Below are 17,176 nucleotides of genomic sequence, written 5' to 3' on the forward strand. Positions count from 1 at the left end.
AGAAATTTATTTAGACATATTATACCTAAAAGTACATAATAAAATATCTCTTTTAAAAAATTAACAAAACAAGTACGTTGTGAACCTTTAATTTTCAAGAGGAAAAAAAAATTTAAAGAAGAAAAAGATGCCCTTTTTATGTCTCTTAAATTTAGTTCAGTTGTCCCATTTAGCCTAAGAAATCCATATAATTATTTTTCCCGACTATTTATGAACCAGGGGGGACAAAAAAAAAATTGTGATATGAAAAAAATGAGTATAAGTGTTTATAAAAGTAAAATATTTAATACGAAAGATGTTGTTGAGGTGTGCATACAACAGAGGAACCTAAAATTAGAATCATCTAGTTTCAAAGATTCTGTTTATAAACTGAATGAACATAAAATAAATGTTAATGAGTTAGAAAAAACAGATGAATCGTGTTGCACTTGTACAAAAATATCAGGAGTAGGGGAAGGGAAGACACCAACAGAAGTGAAAATAGACAAAGCAAAACATTGTGGTTACAACACAGATGAGGTGAAATGTTTATATATTTTTTTTCTAATAAATATGTTAAGATTTAAAAACAATTTAGATTTAAATTTGATAAGAAGTGTTTGCAATTCTATTAATAGTACCACTAGTTCTTCTTGTATAAATATGCAAAAATGCCAATCTTGCTCTACTTGTTCTTCTGTAAATGTACCTATATCTAGTGAACTTTTCCATAAAAATTTGCACAGTGCAAAATTAAGAGAATTTTTCATTTTGAATTTAAAAAAATGTGGCAAATTAGAATATAACTTGAATGATTTCAACATATGCATAAGTAGTGTTATCGAAAAATGTAGTATGATTTTTTTAAATGCATTCAAAACGGTTTCGCTGTGCAAATATCTAACTTGTTGCTTATGCAACATTTTGGAATTATTTCATATAAATTGTGACATTTTATTTAAGAATACATTTAATAATAATGTAAACAATAGCAACATACAATCAATAAACAACCTGATATGTAAGATAAAATGGATGACTCACGATTCTAAGGTGGAGAAGAATAAGGACTTGTCCAAAATGTTTAGTTCAAACTTGTTACTATTTGTTTACACACATAGCAAGTTAACAGATGAATGTGAATATTTTATTCAATTAATGAATCAGAATTTTAAAAATATCATAGATAATTATAGAAGTGAGTATATAAATGAGATGAATTCATTAAATTGTTATATCAGCATTTTGTGTAAAAATATAAATGAAAGTTTTGGAATTCATGTTAAAAATTTGCTAGAAATTGTATCTAAGGTGATACCCTTATTTGTTAACAAGCTGCATGATTTTATTGTGGAAAATGAACAAATTACAGAAGTACATGAAGTTTTGAAGATGCCACCATCTTACGGATTCACATTCTCATCTGACGTTGTGGAAGAAAGAAGCTTGTTGAATTCTTTTTTATCCGACTTGTATCTAGAAAAATATTTTAAAAATATTGAAAAAGGGTTCATACATATGGTATACCAAGATGAGGTGCAAAGGTTTAGAGAAATAATGAATACATTTAGCGATCTCCTAATTTTGTTAACAGATATTATTATACATATGAACATAATGTACGATATAAAAGCATATAATAAAGCGCTAGTACAAGTTTTAAAAAATAAAAAAGTGTCAAGCTGTGTTCACAATATAGGAGTGGGGTGTCTTGAATTTAAGAATTTTCTGTATTCTCTTATAACTCCAAAAGGGGATTGTAAATTGAATATTTTTAATCAATCAGAAGAAGAGGAAATACCAATAATGAATAATAACATGATTGTAAGTAATAACCTTTTTCCATTATTAAAAAAAAAGTTTACTATATACAAATTTGATGATGAAATAGGAGAAATATTAATACAAAAGAATATTAATTTTAATTTGAAAGTTCCGAAAGGGGCAAAAGATTTTACAGGTGAAGATATGCAATTGAGAAATATATTTTTTGATTATATTAAAAAGAAATTCTTACTACATGGAGCAGTAGAAATAGATACTCCTGTATTTGAACTAAAAGAGACCTTAACAGATAAGTACGGGGAGGATTCCAAATTAATATTTGATTTGAAAGACCAAGGAGGAGAAAATTTATCGTTGAGATATGATTTGACTGTGCCATTATATCGATTTGTTAACACGAATAATATGAATTCTTTAAAAAGATTTCATATAGGAAAGGTATATAGAAGAGATGAACCAAGTATGAACAGAGGAAGATTTAGAGAATTTTATCAATGTGATTTTGATATTGTTGGAAAGTATGACACAATACGTACAGATTTTCATATTTTATTCATATTTTGGGACATTTTAAATAATTTAAGAAAAGTGATTGGTAATTTTAATTGTAAAATAAATCATAGAAAAATATTAGAATATATGCTTTTGTCTTGCGATATTCAAAAGGATAAGGTAAAAACGATTTCTAGTAGTATAGATAAATTGGACAAGATAACGTTTCAACAATTTAGAGAAGAATTATTAAATGAAAAAGGAATTCCTATCGAATCTGTAGATAAAATTGAAACCTACATTTCAAAGACCTTAAGTTTGTCTCCATTCTTGGTTATTGAATTTTTACGAAACGATTTAAATGAATCCCCTTTTGACGATTCTTATAAAAGTGAAATTAATCAAACAATAAATCATTTAGAAGAAATTTTTGAACTATTAAAACATTTTAACATGCTAAATCAGTTTTCCTTTGATTTATCCCTAGCTAGAGGTTTGGATTATTACACAGGAATCATATTCGAATTCGTTTTGCTCTCCGAAACAGGTGTAGGTAGTATAGCTGCTGGAGGGAGATATGATTACTTGATAAGAAACAAGCGAAAAGAATACATTCCATCTGTTGGTGCATCTATTGGTATTGAACGAATCATAGCAATTGCTGAGGGGGTGATAAAGAAGAACTATATGTTTCCTCTAGGAGGGGAAATCTCTAATAAGAAGGAGGTAACTGGAAACGGTACTCCAGTAGGAAATGTTCCTGCAACAGATAATAATTCCACAACTGGAAATAATAACAAAATCCAGAATCAAAACACTTCTTTCACATTAACCATGAAAGACAGTTCAGTAGAAGTTCTCATATGCAACATTAAGAAAAATTGTTTTAAGGAAATTATAGAATTATGTAAAAAACTGTGGGATGAAAATATATCTACCGAATTTATATACGTAAAGGATCAAAAGATACAAAAACAGCTCGTTTATGCCTTAGAAAAACAGATACCTCTGGCTGTTATAATTGGTGATGAAATTGAAAGGGGTGTCATCAAATTACGAGAGCTAACCCTGGATAAGGAGAAATCAGGTGGAGAACAAGAAATAAGACTAGACGATTGTGTGCAGGAGATAAAAAATTACTTTACGAAGAATGTTACATGGAAAGAGAACATGACAAGTGTTTTATTTGACAAGGTGGTATAGCAGCAGGATACGCGTAATAACTTGAGCCGCGTGACAATGGGATTGAATGCACAAATGATGTGGCTCTTCATTATAATGTGTATGTATCCCTTTCATTTGATTCATCGAAAGTTACACATTGTGTTGCATTTTTTTTTTTTTTTTTATATTTGCACGACTTCGTAAATAGTTTAGCCGAAGAACAACGAAAAAGAAAAAAATAAATAAAATAAACATAATAAACTGGATAAAGTTGTGTCTCTGTACTAATAAACAAGGAAGGAAAAATGAAAGAAAAAAAAAAAAAAAAAAAAAAAAAAAAAAAAAAAAAAAAAAAAAAATGGAAAAAGTTGTTTTTTGTAATAAAAAAAAAAAAAAAAAAAAAAAAAAAAAAAAAAAAAAAAAAAAAAAAAAAAAAAAAAACATGTAATTTTCATACACCTCGTAAACGTGGAAACATTTTAATTCCATTTCCGAATGTGGAGAAACAAGTCTACGCCGATAACTTTTTAACTTATTTTCCACTTTTTTTTTTCTTCATTTTTAAACCCATTTAACCGCATGCCCCAACTAAAAAAAAAAAAAAAAAAAAAAAAGAAATGTTTTCCTTCAAAAACATAAGAAACTTGTTAGCAGTACACAATTTTTTTTTTTTTTTTTTTTATATATTTGCAACATTTTAAGTACGAGTAATTTGAGGAAATAATTCCGCGAGAGGTCTATCGAGTGGAAGGGGGTGTAAAGTTGGATGAATGGACTTGAAGAATTTTTTTTATGTACATTTGATGTAACGGACTTTAGAAAGAACGAAATAAAAAAAAAAAAAAATATATGAAATCCAGAGTTAGGCAACTTAAGGTATTTTGAAAAATCCTTTTGAAATTTTATGTTTTGTGAAATTTATTGCCTATGATCGATGCATATATGATGCATATGATTATGAAAAAAGTAGGGAGAGAACCTGTTACATTATCTTGAAATATGCTCTACCACAATTTAGTGCACTTGCAGGTGCTGTCCCCATATGGAATATGTTGTTATCTCAAAACGAGATGCACATGACATGGGGGAAAAAAAAAAAATAAAATAATATAAAATAATATAGAATAATATAAAAGCAATATGCATCTCACACATTACTTTCCAATGCAGGAAAACTAATATAAATAGGCTCTAAATGATTACATATTATTACTCTAGAATGCTGAGGCTGAGAGTGGTAGTGTAAAACCATTATAGGAACGAAGTTTTTTTTTTTTTTTTTTTTTTTTTTTTTCTGCAAACTGCTCTAAAAGTGAAAACTTTTCATTTTTCGCCCCTGATCTGAATATGGAAGTCCAGTGGGACAGCGAAACAGAAACAAAATTTTACAATTATTTATGTGAGACGATTAATTATGAGAACTGTATAGAGTTAGAAAAGGATATGAGAATAGAAACAGGGACAGGAGAAAAATTAAATATAAACTGTAACTCATGTAATAATGATCATAATAATGTTAATATAAGTTGTTACAAGTTTAAAAAAGATGACGATGATATATTAGGAGAGATATTAGACAATGAAAAAAATAAAGAAAGTGTAAAAAAGTCTATAGCTGCAATAACAAAAAAAGCGTTTTCTATTTATACAAACGTAGTAGCTAAGGCAGAATCTAAAGGAGAAAACAAAATAACCCAAGAAATAGATCATTTTTTAAGAACTGATATTTTTAGACTTGTTTTTAGTAAATATATAATATCAAAGGTGAAGTCTAAAATTGCAGAAATAAATTCAAAAAACACGAAAAATATCGTTTCTTTAGCAAATCCTTTGAATATAAATGAACATGATTTAAATAAAATAAACTCAGATACTATTGCAAATTTGATGAATAACTATGTGGGGATACAAAAAAATTTCCTAGGTAAAGATTACGCGAAACTAATCTATGATGAATTAATATTTATTGAATATAATAACCAGTTTAATGAATTTGGTAGGGAATATAAAAATGTGAGAACTGATTTTTATTGTTGGGCTTATATTAGTAGCTTGGATAGAGAGAAACAAAAGGGATTATATAAATTACTAAAAGAGTTATCTTTAATTCCTTATGAATTAAACAAAAAAACAAATTTGTCTTTACAAATAAGCACATTATTTCAATTTTTATATTTCTCTCCTAACAAATCATATTTAAAAAAGCATTACCACGGTGGCTATGGTAAATTAGATAACGGAAAAAAAATTACGTGTTTGTATATTCCTCTAGTAAATTCAGATGATGACATAGAAATTAAATTATATAAAAATAAATATGATGATTTAAATACACAGGATAAATCAGAGATCCATGATAATAATAGCGCAGTGTCAAATGAAAAGGATATCCCATTTCAGGTGATAATACCTGAAAAAGACTCGCTCATTTTTTTGCAAACGAGAAATGTTTCTTATGAGATTGTGAAAACGAAGAATAAGTTTTTCATCGTAAACCTTTCAATTTCTGGGCCAGTTTCCATGGATCGGCACTTATAATTTTGATTCATGTTGTTTAGAAGTTGATTTATAAGGAGAGGGCGCATGGATAAGAATAAATCCTCATATATGTCTACGTCTTCTGTATATACATATATGTATGTTCTGATTTTTTTTACAAACATTTGAACATGCAGAAGTTCCACAAGTATACCTTTTTTTTTTTATGTAAAAATTCTGAGATGTAGAAAAAAGATAAAAAGAAATAGCTTAATGTAATTATTCCTTAGCATAAGTTATGAATATTATTAGGAGGAATGAGAACATAAGGTATCAGAATTACAAAACCAGAAAATGACGAATTAACCACAGTTAATGTGAAAACGCTTTTTAGCATTTCTTCTTTTTTTTTTTTTTTTTTCTTTTAACATACAAGCTGGTAGTAGTGTTGTGAGCATACGCTTTTAGACTTGTCAAAATTTAGTTTATGGGACTGCATATATGCAACTAATGAGTTGTCTGAAAAGAAAGAAATATAAGAAAGGAAGATTTTATATTTCTTTATTTTTTAGCACATTTTAATAAGAACCTTTTTCAAAAAAAATTTCTTATTTATTACAAGCGTGTTTTTATTTTTTTTGTAACTATTTTTTTTTTTTTTTACCAAATTATAAAAAAAAAAAAAAAAATGAACTCAAAAAAAAATTGTAAAAATATAAAAGCACAAACTCTTATGTAAAGAGGACCAATATCATACACTGTAGTGTATACTTACTTACGTACCTATGTATGTGTGTGTGTGTGTAAATATGTAATATATAGCTTAAATAGTCCTGCGTTTTTTTCTAATTTTTTTCCTTTTGTTTACATAGAAGCTCCAATACATGCCAGCGTTTCTCTTTTTTACTCCTATTTTCCCGATAATTTTATAGTACTGTTTCTTTCTAATATTTTTAAGCCAACTAAATCTAAGTTTTTTTTGTTCAGATAAGGTGTTCATCCAATTAGTGGTATCCGTTCCCTCTTTTGTCTTTACAGTGTGATGAGAATTCTCACTATCATTATTTGTGACTTTGATGTTATTCCTTATGCCGTATGTAGGAGAAAAAAATTTAGTAATTTCCCCCACTTGATCGTTTCTTCTATTTTTTATTTTGTAATTTATAACCTTATTATGATATATGGTACAGTTACCCAATGGAAGGTAGGAACATCTATAGTCAAATATGTTCCTCGAAGCTTGGTTTTTTTCATTTATAAAATTATTAAAATTGATACAGTTATTAATTCTCACAAGTTTATTTAGTAATTGTGCTGCTACCGCGGTGTGTTTATGGTCATTTTTATACATTTTTCCAATTATAGGAATGCAATTTATTTTTTGAAACATCTTCTACGGGGAAATGTATTTGGAACACTTGAGATATTTGCTGCATATTGCATATGAAATGGTTTTCTACATGCCTAATCGTCAAACTGAAATTATACTTTTATGTGCGAAATTATGTGCTTATATATATACACGAGTGTTTAACATTGTGCTACCGGAGATTTTGTAAATGGGATGATTTGCTGGAAAGTATATATTTTTATTTTTTGTATTTTTACAAATGTGTGTCAAAATTTTATATTAAAATTGTGTTAAGAACATTTTTGGGCATACTATCATTTTTTAAAATGGTCCATGTGCATATTTTAATTTTGGAGATGTATCGTGAAAACATGCATAATCCCGAATTAGTCGCAGTACTCACAATTATATTTTTGAACCGCTTGTGTTATGGGCGCATTTTATTTGCTTCCCAGCGTGTGGAGATTTAAAATAGTGGCACAAAATTATGCGAATAAAATTGTGTTAGCAAAAATAATCCAAATTTTTATGATGATAAGGATACATTTGCAAAAGGGAGGTGGGAATGCACACATGCATACATATACACATGTATACATGTATACATATGTATATATATAGATATACTGTGTATGCATAATTCCTTTTAAATAACAAAATCACCCACACAACAAGAGCTGAAATGAAAAAGCTTATTCATCTATGCTGTTTCAATTCATTACTATTATTCTTTGATTACTAGCCAGTTGTATGCAACATAAGCCAAAAGTAAGATAAAAGGGCTTTTGGTAAATAATACCAAACTATTGTGTACAAAAAATTTCGGCGTTGTTGTTGGAATTCATACCTTTCAAATGATTTTAAGACAAATTATTATGCACCTTTGCTCAAATTTATAATTTTCAAAACTACCCACCAAGGGGTACATATATGCATGTTACGTAAATCTACCCATGGTAAAAAAAAAAGACAAAGTAAATTTCCACAATGTCGAATTTTGTTTATGACAAATTTGCAGCTACATGGTGGATAACCCATAGCATACGTAGTAATAAAAATACATATATCTAAATGATAGTGTATTTATAAACGTAGTAGTCTAGTATGGGAAAAAAACAGAAATGTGTATTGAATATTTCGCGAAAAAGAAAAAAAAAAAAAAAAATTCAAATTTGTTATCCGTACCGTTTCTTATGTTGTCCGCGCAGAGACAAACTTAAAATGTAAGAAAAAAAAAAAAATTGAAAACATATATAATCAAAGAGACATAATTGTTATGAGTATATTAACTAGTTAATTACTAAATTACACCACATTTTATGCTCAGTAAAAGGGTAAGTTATAACTAGTACCCATTACTTCTTTTATGGGATCAAAAGAGAAGTGTGCTATACATATATGTATATATAATATATGTACACAAGTCACATGTGTTTTTTCTTATCGTTGATACTATCATTTGTGTACCTTTTTTTTTTTTTTTTTTTTTAAACATTTTTAATTTTTTAAAAAAAAAAAGACAGGAAGCTGCTCTACTTTATAATTTTTTTTTTTTTTTCAAGTTCCCTCGTACTTAAATATGTAATAGCTCATTTTTCTCTTCACTTTACTGTGACAAATGCAGGAAGTTTTTCCACCTTTTTTTGAATCTATATAATTATTTCGAGTATTTTTCGTGTCCAACTTTTTTCGATTTACCGAACAAAAAAGAAAAACAAACAATGAGACGTTTAAAGGTGTGCAAAGATTCGCAATTTTTTTTTTTTTTTTTTTTTTTTTTAAATCAAAATAGCTATTTGAAAAGAAGCATTAACTTCTTTTGTTTAATTTTTTAATTTACTTTTGGCAATTTTAAAAATGAATTTTTTTCATCTTTCAATTAAAATATTTTTTCATAAATTAATTTTTGTTTTTTTTTTAATTTTAAATTTATTATTTTTGAATTTGAATTTTTTTTTTTTTTTTTTGTGCACACTTAACGAAAGGAAAATATAATTTCTTTTTTAAAAAAAAACATCCATCACAAATTGGAACTTTTTGCTTCTTCAAACTTTCCATCATCTTAATTATCTTCTTTTCCTTTTAAATATAAAATTAACATAATTACACAATTAAATAATTAAATTCATGCTTTATATTCACATTTTAAGTAAAACACATTTATTTGCATAACCTCCTTGGTCCCCACTATTGGTAATTACACATTTAAAACGATTTACATAAAATTTTACACAGTGGTATATATTGAGAAAATAAATGTTTTATTATAATATATTAACTTTATAAGCAAATTTTGATATTTTAAAAAAAAAAAAAAAAAAAAAAAAGTTGTACACCATTACAAGGGAAAAATAAAATCATTCTTTTTTTCATTACTTTTTCAGGTAAGGATCATTAACAATTATCAAGCCTACAAATAACACATTTACCTTTTGCCGCAGAATTATTGGCTCCTAAAAATGGTAAAAGAAAAAAGAACGGAAGATGAATTTTAACTTGTAAACATGTATATAACAATTGTGTACGCGAATGTTTACTAATTTTAATCTTTTACATTTGTAACACGTAGAAGATAAAAACTTTTTTTTTTTATTTTACATTCACAATTTTATTGTTTTACGCACCTTCATGAAGTACAAACTATGCATTATATTGCGAAAAGAAAATGTAGCTACCTGTTCTTCTGTCCATTTACCCACAATGTCAAACCATTTTTTATATGGCACTGCATTTAATATTCATATCCATATGGAGAGTAACGGTTGAAAATGCGCACAGATGTAAATATGCACGCACACTTTTACTTTCCAATTAAGTGCACTTAGCCCGGTGCCCAAGCTAATTTTTCCAAGCGCACTATGTAAATGATGTTGATTTGATGAATACAACAACATGCTTTTCAAAACCACTTCTTTGGAGGGGTGTTTCAAAAATGCATTAAAAGAGCACGCTTACACGCTTGCAAACGTTCTACATGAGGAGGAGGATCAGATCGGTGGGGTGAATATATTAAGTACATATTTTAGCGTTAATTTTGTGAATATTTATTTTTGGTATTTCCAATTTTGTTGAGTCATATACATGAAGAATTTAGGTGTATATCCCTTTTTTATAATTTATAAATTTTTTTTACAATACAATTTTATTCAGTGTCACTTTTGTTATATTTTTTATATATAAAAATATATATATAATTTTTTCATACATCTTGAATTTATTATATTCTTGTGCAATTTTCGTATCAACTAATAAAACTAGATTACTTGCAAAATGGTACTTCAAATAATTGAGTATATTAATTGTTATTAAAAAAAAAAAATAATAATAAATGATTTGAGGGAGAGAGTAGTGAAAGAGGGAGAATATCCCACATCACCCAGTATTAGCATAAGATCGTTTATTACTGAATACTTGTTTTATGTTATTTATAGTTTTTCCATTCATTTTGTTCTTGCTACTTTTGTAATTTATACACTTATACCCTTATGCATTCTTCACTTAGAACACAATTTTGTGCATGAATTAGTAAATTATCAGTCATGCATAGGAAAAAAAAAAAAAAAAAAAAAAAAAAAATTGTAGTTAATTCACATTTTATATGTATATTCGAAAATTAATATCGATTTATATATTTAATTTACATTTACCCGATCTACAGGCTACAGGATCTGAATACAAAAACGCTCCCCTTAAGTTACCTGCAGAGGTTGCAGAAGAAATAGCAACCACAGCAAAAAAACTTGTTGAAGGAGGAAAGGGAATTTTAGCTGCTGATGAATCGACTCAAACAATTAAGAAAAGATTTGATAACATAAAAATAGAAAACACTGTCGAAAATAGAGCAAGTTATAGAGATCTATTATTTGGTACGAAAGGTCTGGGAAAATTTATATCAGGTGCAATTTTATTTGAAGAAACATTATTTCAAAAAAATGAAGCTGGTGTTCCTTTAGTAAATTTATTACATAATGAAGGAATAATACCAGGAATTAAGGTTGATAAAGGTTTAGTTGCTATTCCATGCACAGATGATGAAAAGTCAACCCAAGGATTAGATGGATTAGCAGATAGGTGTAAGGAATACTATAAAGCTGGAGCAAGATTTGCAAAATGGAGAGCTGTTTTAGTAATTGATCCTGCAAAAGGAAAACCAACTGATTTGTCAATTCAAGAAACGGCATGGGGATTAGCTAGATATGCATCTATATGTCAACAGAACAAACTTGTACCAATTGTTGAACCGGAAATTTTGGCAGATGGATCACACACCATTGAAGTATGTGCAACTGTAACACAAAAAGTGTTAGCATGTGTTTTTAAAGCATTACATGACCATGGTGTATTATTAGAAGGAGCATTATTGAAACCAAATATGGTAACAGCAGGATATGATTGCCCTGTGAAAACCAAAACACAAGACATAGGTTTTCTTACTGTAAGGACTTTAAGTAGGACAGTTCCCCCATCACTTCCAGGAGTTGTATTTTTATCAGGAGGCCAGTCTGAAGAAGAAGCATCTGTTAATTTAAATTCCATCAATGCACTAGGTCCTCATCCATGGGCATTAACATTTTCCTATGGTAGAGCATTACAAGCATCAGTTTTGAACACATGGAAAGGTAAGAAAGAAAATGTTGAAAAGGCTAGAGAAGTTTTATTAAAACGAGCTGAAGCCAATTCCTTAGCCACATATGGCAAGTACAAGGGAGGTGCAGGTGGAGCCGATGCAGGTGCTTCCCTTTATGAAAAGAAATATGTCTATTAAGTTTTTTAACTACATGGAGAAAAAAATTAAAACGAACTAAAATAATATAATATAAAATAAAATAAAGAAGAGAACAAATTAGAAAATTGATTAAAACCAAACTGAATTATTGGCTATATTGCATAAATGTGTGTGAACTAATATGGAATATTTCAGATAGATATATTGTGGCATTATGAAGACTTACTGGAATATCCCAGTAAATATTTTCTCATATCTGAGCATGGTACACATATAGAAATCTACATACTTCTCTCACAACACGACCATGCTTTTGCATCCATACCTACAAGTATGCGCATATATATCATGCAAGCACTAGATAATTCTTTAGTTCGATGTATTTTTATGAATATTTTTTTTTTATGATCCCTAAGTCCTTATATATATATATATATATATATATATATATATATATATATATATATGCATATACACAAAACATACCTGTATTATAAGCATATATGATAGCTATAATTAAAGAAGTGCTTTGACCGAGTTCCGACGAAGGTTGCACAAGTGCATATGTATGTATGTTCATATGTACAATATGTGCGTATTTTCATATGTCCTATCGATTTTTATTTTTTACATATGTCAAAGTCATTCAATCAAGCCTTTTTAATAATAATTAGAAACAAGTTAACCGAAAAAGGAGAAAAAAAAAAAAAAATAAATAAAATAATAATAATGAAACACACAAAAAGGAATAATAGTAATGATGAATGAACAAATTAAATGATTAATCAATTAAAGGTTTGAGCACGCACAAATTGTTTCCCACATTTGTATTTCCGCCATTTTTTTAAAAACGTCTGCAAATTTTAAGATATCATTGTTTTGCATTTTAATTTGATAAGGTATATTCTTCCAACACACAAAGTTGCAATTAAAGAAAAAATAGACACAATTTTTGTATTTATACTTTAAAAATATAAAGTAAATTAAAAGTTATAAAAAAATAAAAAAAAAAAAAAATGGGAGAAAAGAGGCGTTTAACTGGGGATAAAAAAGGGTGATAAAATACAAAAGGGGTGCAAGTACAAAATTGATCTTATATATCCTTATGTACATAAACACTTATAGATACACATATTTTGCAGAGTTTTATAAGAGGTTGAATAAATGATTGACTTTTCCCCCGTGCCCTGCTAATCATTGCATATATTCTTTCGTACATACTCTTCAAATAATAATACATGTAAACTATGTTCACAAAAGAAGGAGAAAATTACAAGCCACATTATACTGTATGTAGTTACAAATCTCGATTAATTTGACAAAGACTAGGAAAAATTGCCGATCTTGTTTACTTTTTTGAAATGTCATGCATAACCGTGTCTGTGTTTTATTAGTTAAATAAAAATAATATAGCTGTAATGGGTAAAATGTGAAGCAGAGTTTAATGTTTGGTAATAATTAAAATATAAAAGAGGGCACTAAATCTTACAAAAAGATGGAAAAACAATTTTGGTTAAAAAAAAAAAATAAAATAAAAAGAAGAAGCATTTCTCATACATAACATACAAAAATAAATTTTATAAATGTTCGATTTGTTTTTACCTTAAGACGCAACCTAGCCAACTGGGAATGAGAACCTTTTGATACTCCCTGAAAATTATCTTGCTAAATAAAATTTAAAGACAACGTGCATCATTAGAACATAGAAAAAAAAAAAAAAAAAATTGAGGAATTTCCTTTTGAGTTATTCTTTAAAAAAAAAAAAAAAAAAGAAACCTTACTTAAATGAGGAAGCTACAAGGCCAGAAAATATGGGAGAAATTATGTTACTCTCAAACACTGTATTCAGTTCCCAGCATGTTAAGGTGCAGAAGCCTGTGGAATTGCAAGTTGGGGGGTGGGGAAATAAAATGTATATAGTATATTTAAAAAATAAAATGATAAAAAATAATTTAATGACATATTAACTAAACAAGAAATCATTTTTCTTCTTAAAACAGAACATCTTCGGGTATGTTGTATTTCACAGTAATGTCGACTTAATTAAGCGTATAAACAAGCATGGTGATTTGTATTTGACTGTAAAAGATGTTCTCCTTAGGTACGTATACATATAAGTGCAAATGTTTAGCACCTAATGCATATATTTGTATTCATACATATATATGTATTTGGATTTGTGTATGTATATTTATATATGTGTGTCTTTCGATATGCATGCCTACATGTCCATAACGCAAGTCTAGAAGCGAGGAAATTTGATATCTGTATGTTTTTCTTTAAGTTAGATAAATTCGGGAAGGGAAACAACTTATAAGCAAATTTATTATTTTTACAATTGCTGTAATAGTTTAATTTATTCGTTGAACATATTTTTCTGTGATGACATAAATTTTGGGAATATAAAAGAATTGTATTGTTAGAATTTTTACTATGCGTTTTTGTGTAAAACCATTTTTTTATATAATGAAAAAGAAGATTATCATTTTTATGCAAAAAGAATTTTTTGTATATTTCATGTCGAAAAACATATCCAATTATAAAACCATTTATATACATACGAATAGTGTACATTGATACGATGTTTTTACATTTTATTTGATTATCCTCCATCATATCGATAATTTTTTTTTTTTTTTTCGTAAATATTTTCCTGTAAGCTTGATAAATTATTTATCTGTAAACGTGCGAGCTTACATACATGTATTATTTTTTATATTTCTACTCTTTTGTTTTATTATCCATTATGTTGTATTGTATATAATATATATATATATATATATATATATATATATATATATATATATATATATATATATATATATATATATTGTTTTTTTTATTTTTGGTGAAACGTTTCTTTGTCGTAGTAATAGGTATAAATGGAAGAACGAAAAATGGAAAAAAACTGAAACATAATGCATGTGGGCACAATTGCACGTATGTATAGACTTATACGTGCCATTGTATGTGCCTATTCTAAAACAGCGTATACTATTTTTTTTTTTTTTCACGTTTCTGTTGTGCACATTTAGTGTGGTATAGGCTTTAAATAATTAAACAGATGAGCGTGTGGTATTCAGATTCGCATGTTTAGAAAAATTGAAAAAAAAAATATATCATGGGGGTTTTTGTTCTTGATTTATTTTTCGGCATGTTTTATTATACCATTTGACAAAATTTTTAAGATCACTTCGGGATATTTTTTTTTTCAGAGGAAATCTGGAAAACCATAATTGGGGGAAATGAGTAAAGGGAGAAAAGGACAGAATTACTGAGGGGTGCAGAAGGATAAAAATTTTTTTCCACTTTTTTTATATGCATAATTTTTTTTTCTTTTTTTTTACCCCTTTACATGATGATCTTTTTAATATTTCCAAGTTTTGTTTCCAAGTTTTTGATGAAGCACAAATTTTTATTTCTTTCCGCCATTAAAATATCTAACTGCTTTTTAATATCTTCATTTTTTTCATTTATTATGCTAATTTTTTTGAGCATGTTATTTTTAAAATTTTCCATATCATCATAAGCTTCTCTTTTTTCTTTATTCAAAAATTCTGTAATAGTGCTTTTTTTTTCTTCATATAACTTAAGATTAAAAGGGTTTATTAAACTAGCCTTTTTTTCTGTGAGGATGCAAGGCTCGGAAGACAAGTCACTTAGCACGTTTTGAAGATCGTCTATCTGTTTTCCCAGTTTTGTATTTACAAAAGAGGAAGAAAATTATGGTTACATGTACAAATGGGTGTCTACTTATGCGTATGCGCGTCATGCATTGGCACAGGAACAGGAACATATTTTAACTCCCAAAAGAGTGTGTATGTTTTTTGGGGTTTTTTTTTTTTTTTTTTTTTTTTTAATACTTTTGTTCTTAAGCCTTTTTGTTCTGTATCCGTTTCAATCATTTTGGGATAAAAAAACAAAGGAGCAAAAATAAAAATGTCAAGGGACTTTTTATAAATACGCTCCAAATTGTTATTCTACCACTACCCCAGGAGCGTTAAAAAAAAAAATGATTAAATGGTACAAGCATTCAAAAGTGTATATGAAAATATGCACATTAGCCGTACTTCTATTATTACTCCATTAACACTCTCATAAGTTTATAAGTATTATTCATCTATTTATAATACATTTTATGTGATTTTATATTTAGTGTTTAAATAAATAGTAAATCAACGTTATGAACACATTTCAGATGGTCAAATGGCTAATTTTATTTTTCCTTATTTTATTTTTTTTAAATTGGGAAAGTATAGTTATAATGGCGTCTAATTTTTTTTTTTTTTTTTTTTTTTTTTTTTGTGTTAAAAAGGAGCTAAATGTGCTAGATGATTACTGTAATTAATGATCGATTTTATAGCAACGTTCAAATTTAAAGAACTCAAAAACTGTTATTTAGTGATTTTTTTTTTATTTTTCCCACTTTTGTTTACATTTAACTATAACATAAAATTGTCTATTATTTTGACGCTTGCACAATTTAGTGAAAGGAAAAATTCATTTTCTCGAGTACATAAAGATATACTTCGTTTAAGAATGGACATATCAACTTAAAAAAAAAAAAAAAAAGAAGGACCTAATTTGCGGAGAATATCTGTATGCTGCATCCGTAATATGCACAATTACTAAGTATAATTTCTTTCATGCACTTTTTCTTTTCTTTTTTTTGTTTGATAAGAGTACACAAATTGTAATACCAAGTGGTAATGTCCGATTAATTGTCTTACTAGTGTATTTCGAAATAAAGGAAATCTAAATAACAGGACATAATCTTGCAGAAATATCATTTAATATCATAGTTTTTTATACTCGCTTCTAAAATTCTCTTTTTAAATAGTCTTCTTAATTATATTTATTAATTTTACTCATGGGCCTCAAGTTATCCCCTCACCCTTTATTATGAATACACATGAACTTTTTCACTGTGAATAGCTTTTTCCATTTTTACACTAGTGGAAATAATATTTTGAAACAACAAACATTGTTATTAATAGCACAAATAATAAAATAAAACAAAAATAAATAAAAGAAGAACGAAATGTTATGTGTGAAGCGCTTTGCTTTCAAATGCATAATTTTTCTTCCTTTTTCTAAATTCAAATGAAGGTAATGTTTTATTAATTCTGTCATGAAAGATAGTAGAAGGGTAAAATTGTAAAATAGCCTAAATGGTACAATATATTATGTTAATAAGATAT

At 27.5% G+C, this 17,176-nt stretch overlaps 6 protein-coding genes across 6 annotated transcripts; 3 read left to right on the forward strand and 3 right to left on the reverse strand.

The window, feature by feature from the left end:
• Positions 1 to 138: 138 nt before the first annotated feature.
• On the forward strand, positions 139 to 3,459 carry PGO_126330 (histidine--tRNA ligase; the record flags this gene model as incomplete). The annotated part of the gene is made up of 1 exon (XM_028689423.1): positions 139 to 3,459. The coding sequence occupies one exon, from the start codon at positions 139 to 141 to the stop codon at positions 3,457 to 3,459; it is 3,321 nt and encodes a 1,106-aa protein (XP_028545224.1).
• Positions 3,460 to 4,767: 1,308 nt separating this feature from the next.
• PGO_126340 (hypothetical protein, conserved) lies at positions 4,768 to 5,958 on the forward strand (the record flags this gene model as incomplete). Its single annotated transcript, XM_028689424.1, has 1 exon — positions 4,768 to 5,958. The coding sequence occupies one exon, from the start codon at positions 4,768 to 4,770 to the stop codon at positions 5,956 to 5,958; it is 1,191 nt and encodes a 396-aa protein (XP_028545225.1).
• A 763-nt stretch (positions 5,959 to 6,721) lies between these two features.
• Positions 6,722 to 7,288, reverse strand: PGO_126350 (hypothetical protein, conserved; the record flags this gene model as incomplete). Its single annotated transcript, XM_028689425.1, has 1 exon — positions 6,722 to 7,288. The coding sequence occupies one exon, from the start codon at positions 7,286 to 7,288 to the stop codon at positions 6,722 to 6,724; it is 567 nt and encodes a 188-aa protein (XP_028545226.1).
• Positions 7,289 to 10,519: 3,231 nt separating this feature from the next.
• Positions 10,520 to 12,014, forward strand: PGO_126360 (fructose 1,6-bisphosphate aldolase; the record flags this gene model as incomplete). Its single annotated transcript, XM_028689426.1, has 2 exons — positions 10,520 to 10,522; positions 10,908 to 12,014. The coding sequence occupies 2 exons, from the start codon at positions 10,520 to 10,522 to the stop codon at positions 12,012 to 12,014; spliced, it is 1,110 nt and encodes a 369-aa protein (XP_028545227.1).
• Positions 12,015 to 13,369: 1,355 nt separating this feature from the next.
• PGO_126370 (hypothetical protein, conserved) lies at positions 13,370 to 14,591 on the reverse strand (the record flags this gene model as incomplete). Its single annotated transcript, XM_028689427.1, has 4 exons — positions 13,370 to 13,388; positions 13,578 to 13,640; positions 13,757 to 13,850; positions 14,201 to 14,591. The coding sequence occupies 4 exons, from the start codon at positions 14,589 to 14,591 to the stop codon at positions 13,370 to 13,372; spliced, it is 567 nt and encodes a 188-aa protein (XP_028545228.1).
• Positions 14,592 to 15,326: 735 nt separating this feature from the next.
• Positions 15,327 to 15,880, reverse strand: PGO_126380 (hypothetical protein; the record flags this gene model as incomplete). The annotated part of the gene is made up of 2 exons (XM_028689428.1): positions 15,327 to 15,659; positions 15,839 to 15,880. 2 exons carry the CDS (start codon positions 15,878 to 15,880, stop codon positions 15,327 to 15,329), a joined length of 375 nt encoding a protein of 124 aa, XP_028545229.1.
• Between the last annotated feature and the right edge of the window lie 1,296 nt (positions 15,881 to 17,176).

This window comes from Plasmodium gonderi (assembly GCF_002157705.1).
Source record: "Plasmodium gonderi DNA, contig: Chr12, whole genome shotgun sequence".
In the NCBI taxonomy this organism is placed as follows: Eukaryota; Apicomplexa; class Aconoidasida; order Haemosporida; family Plasmodiidae; genus Plasmodium; species Plasmodium gonderi.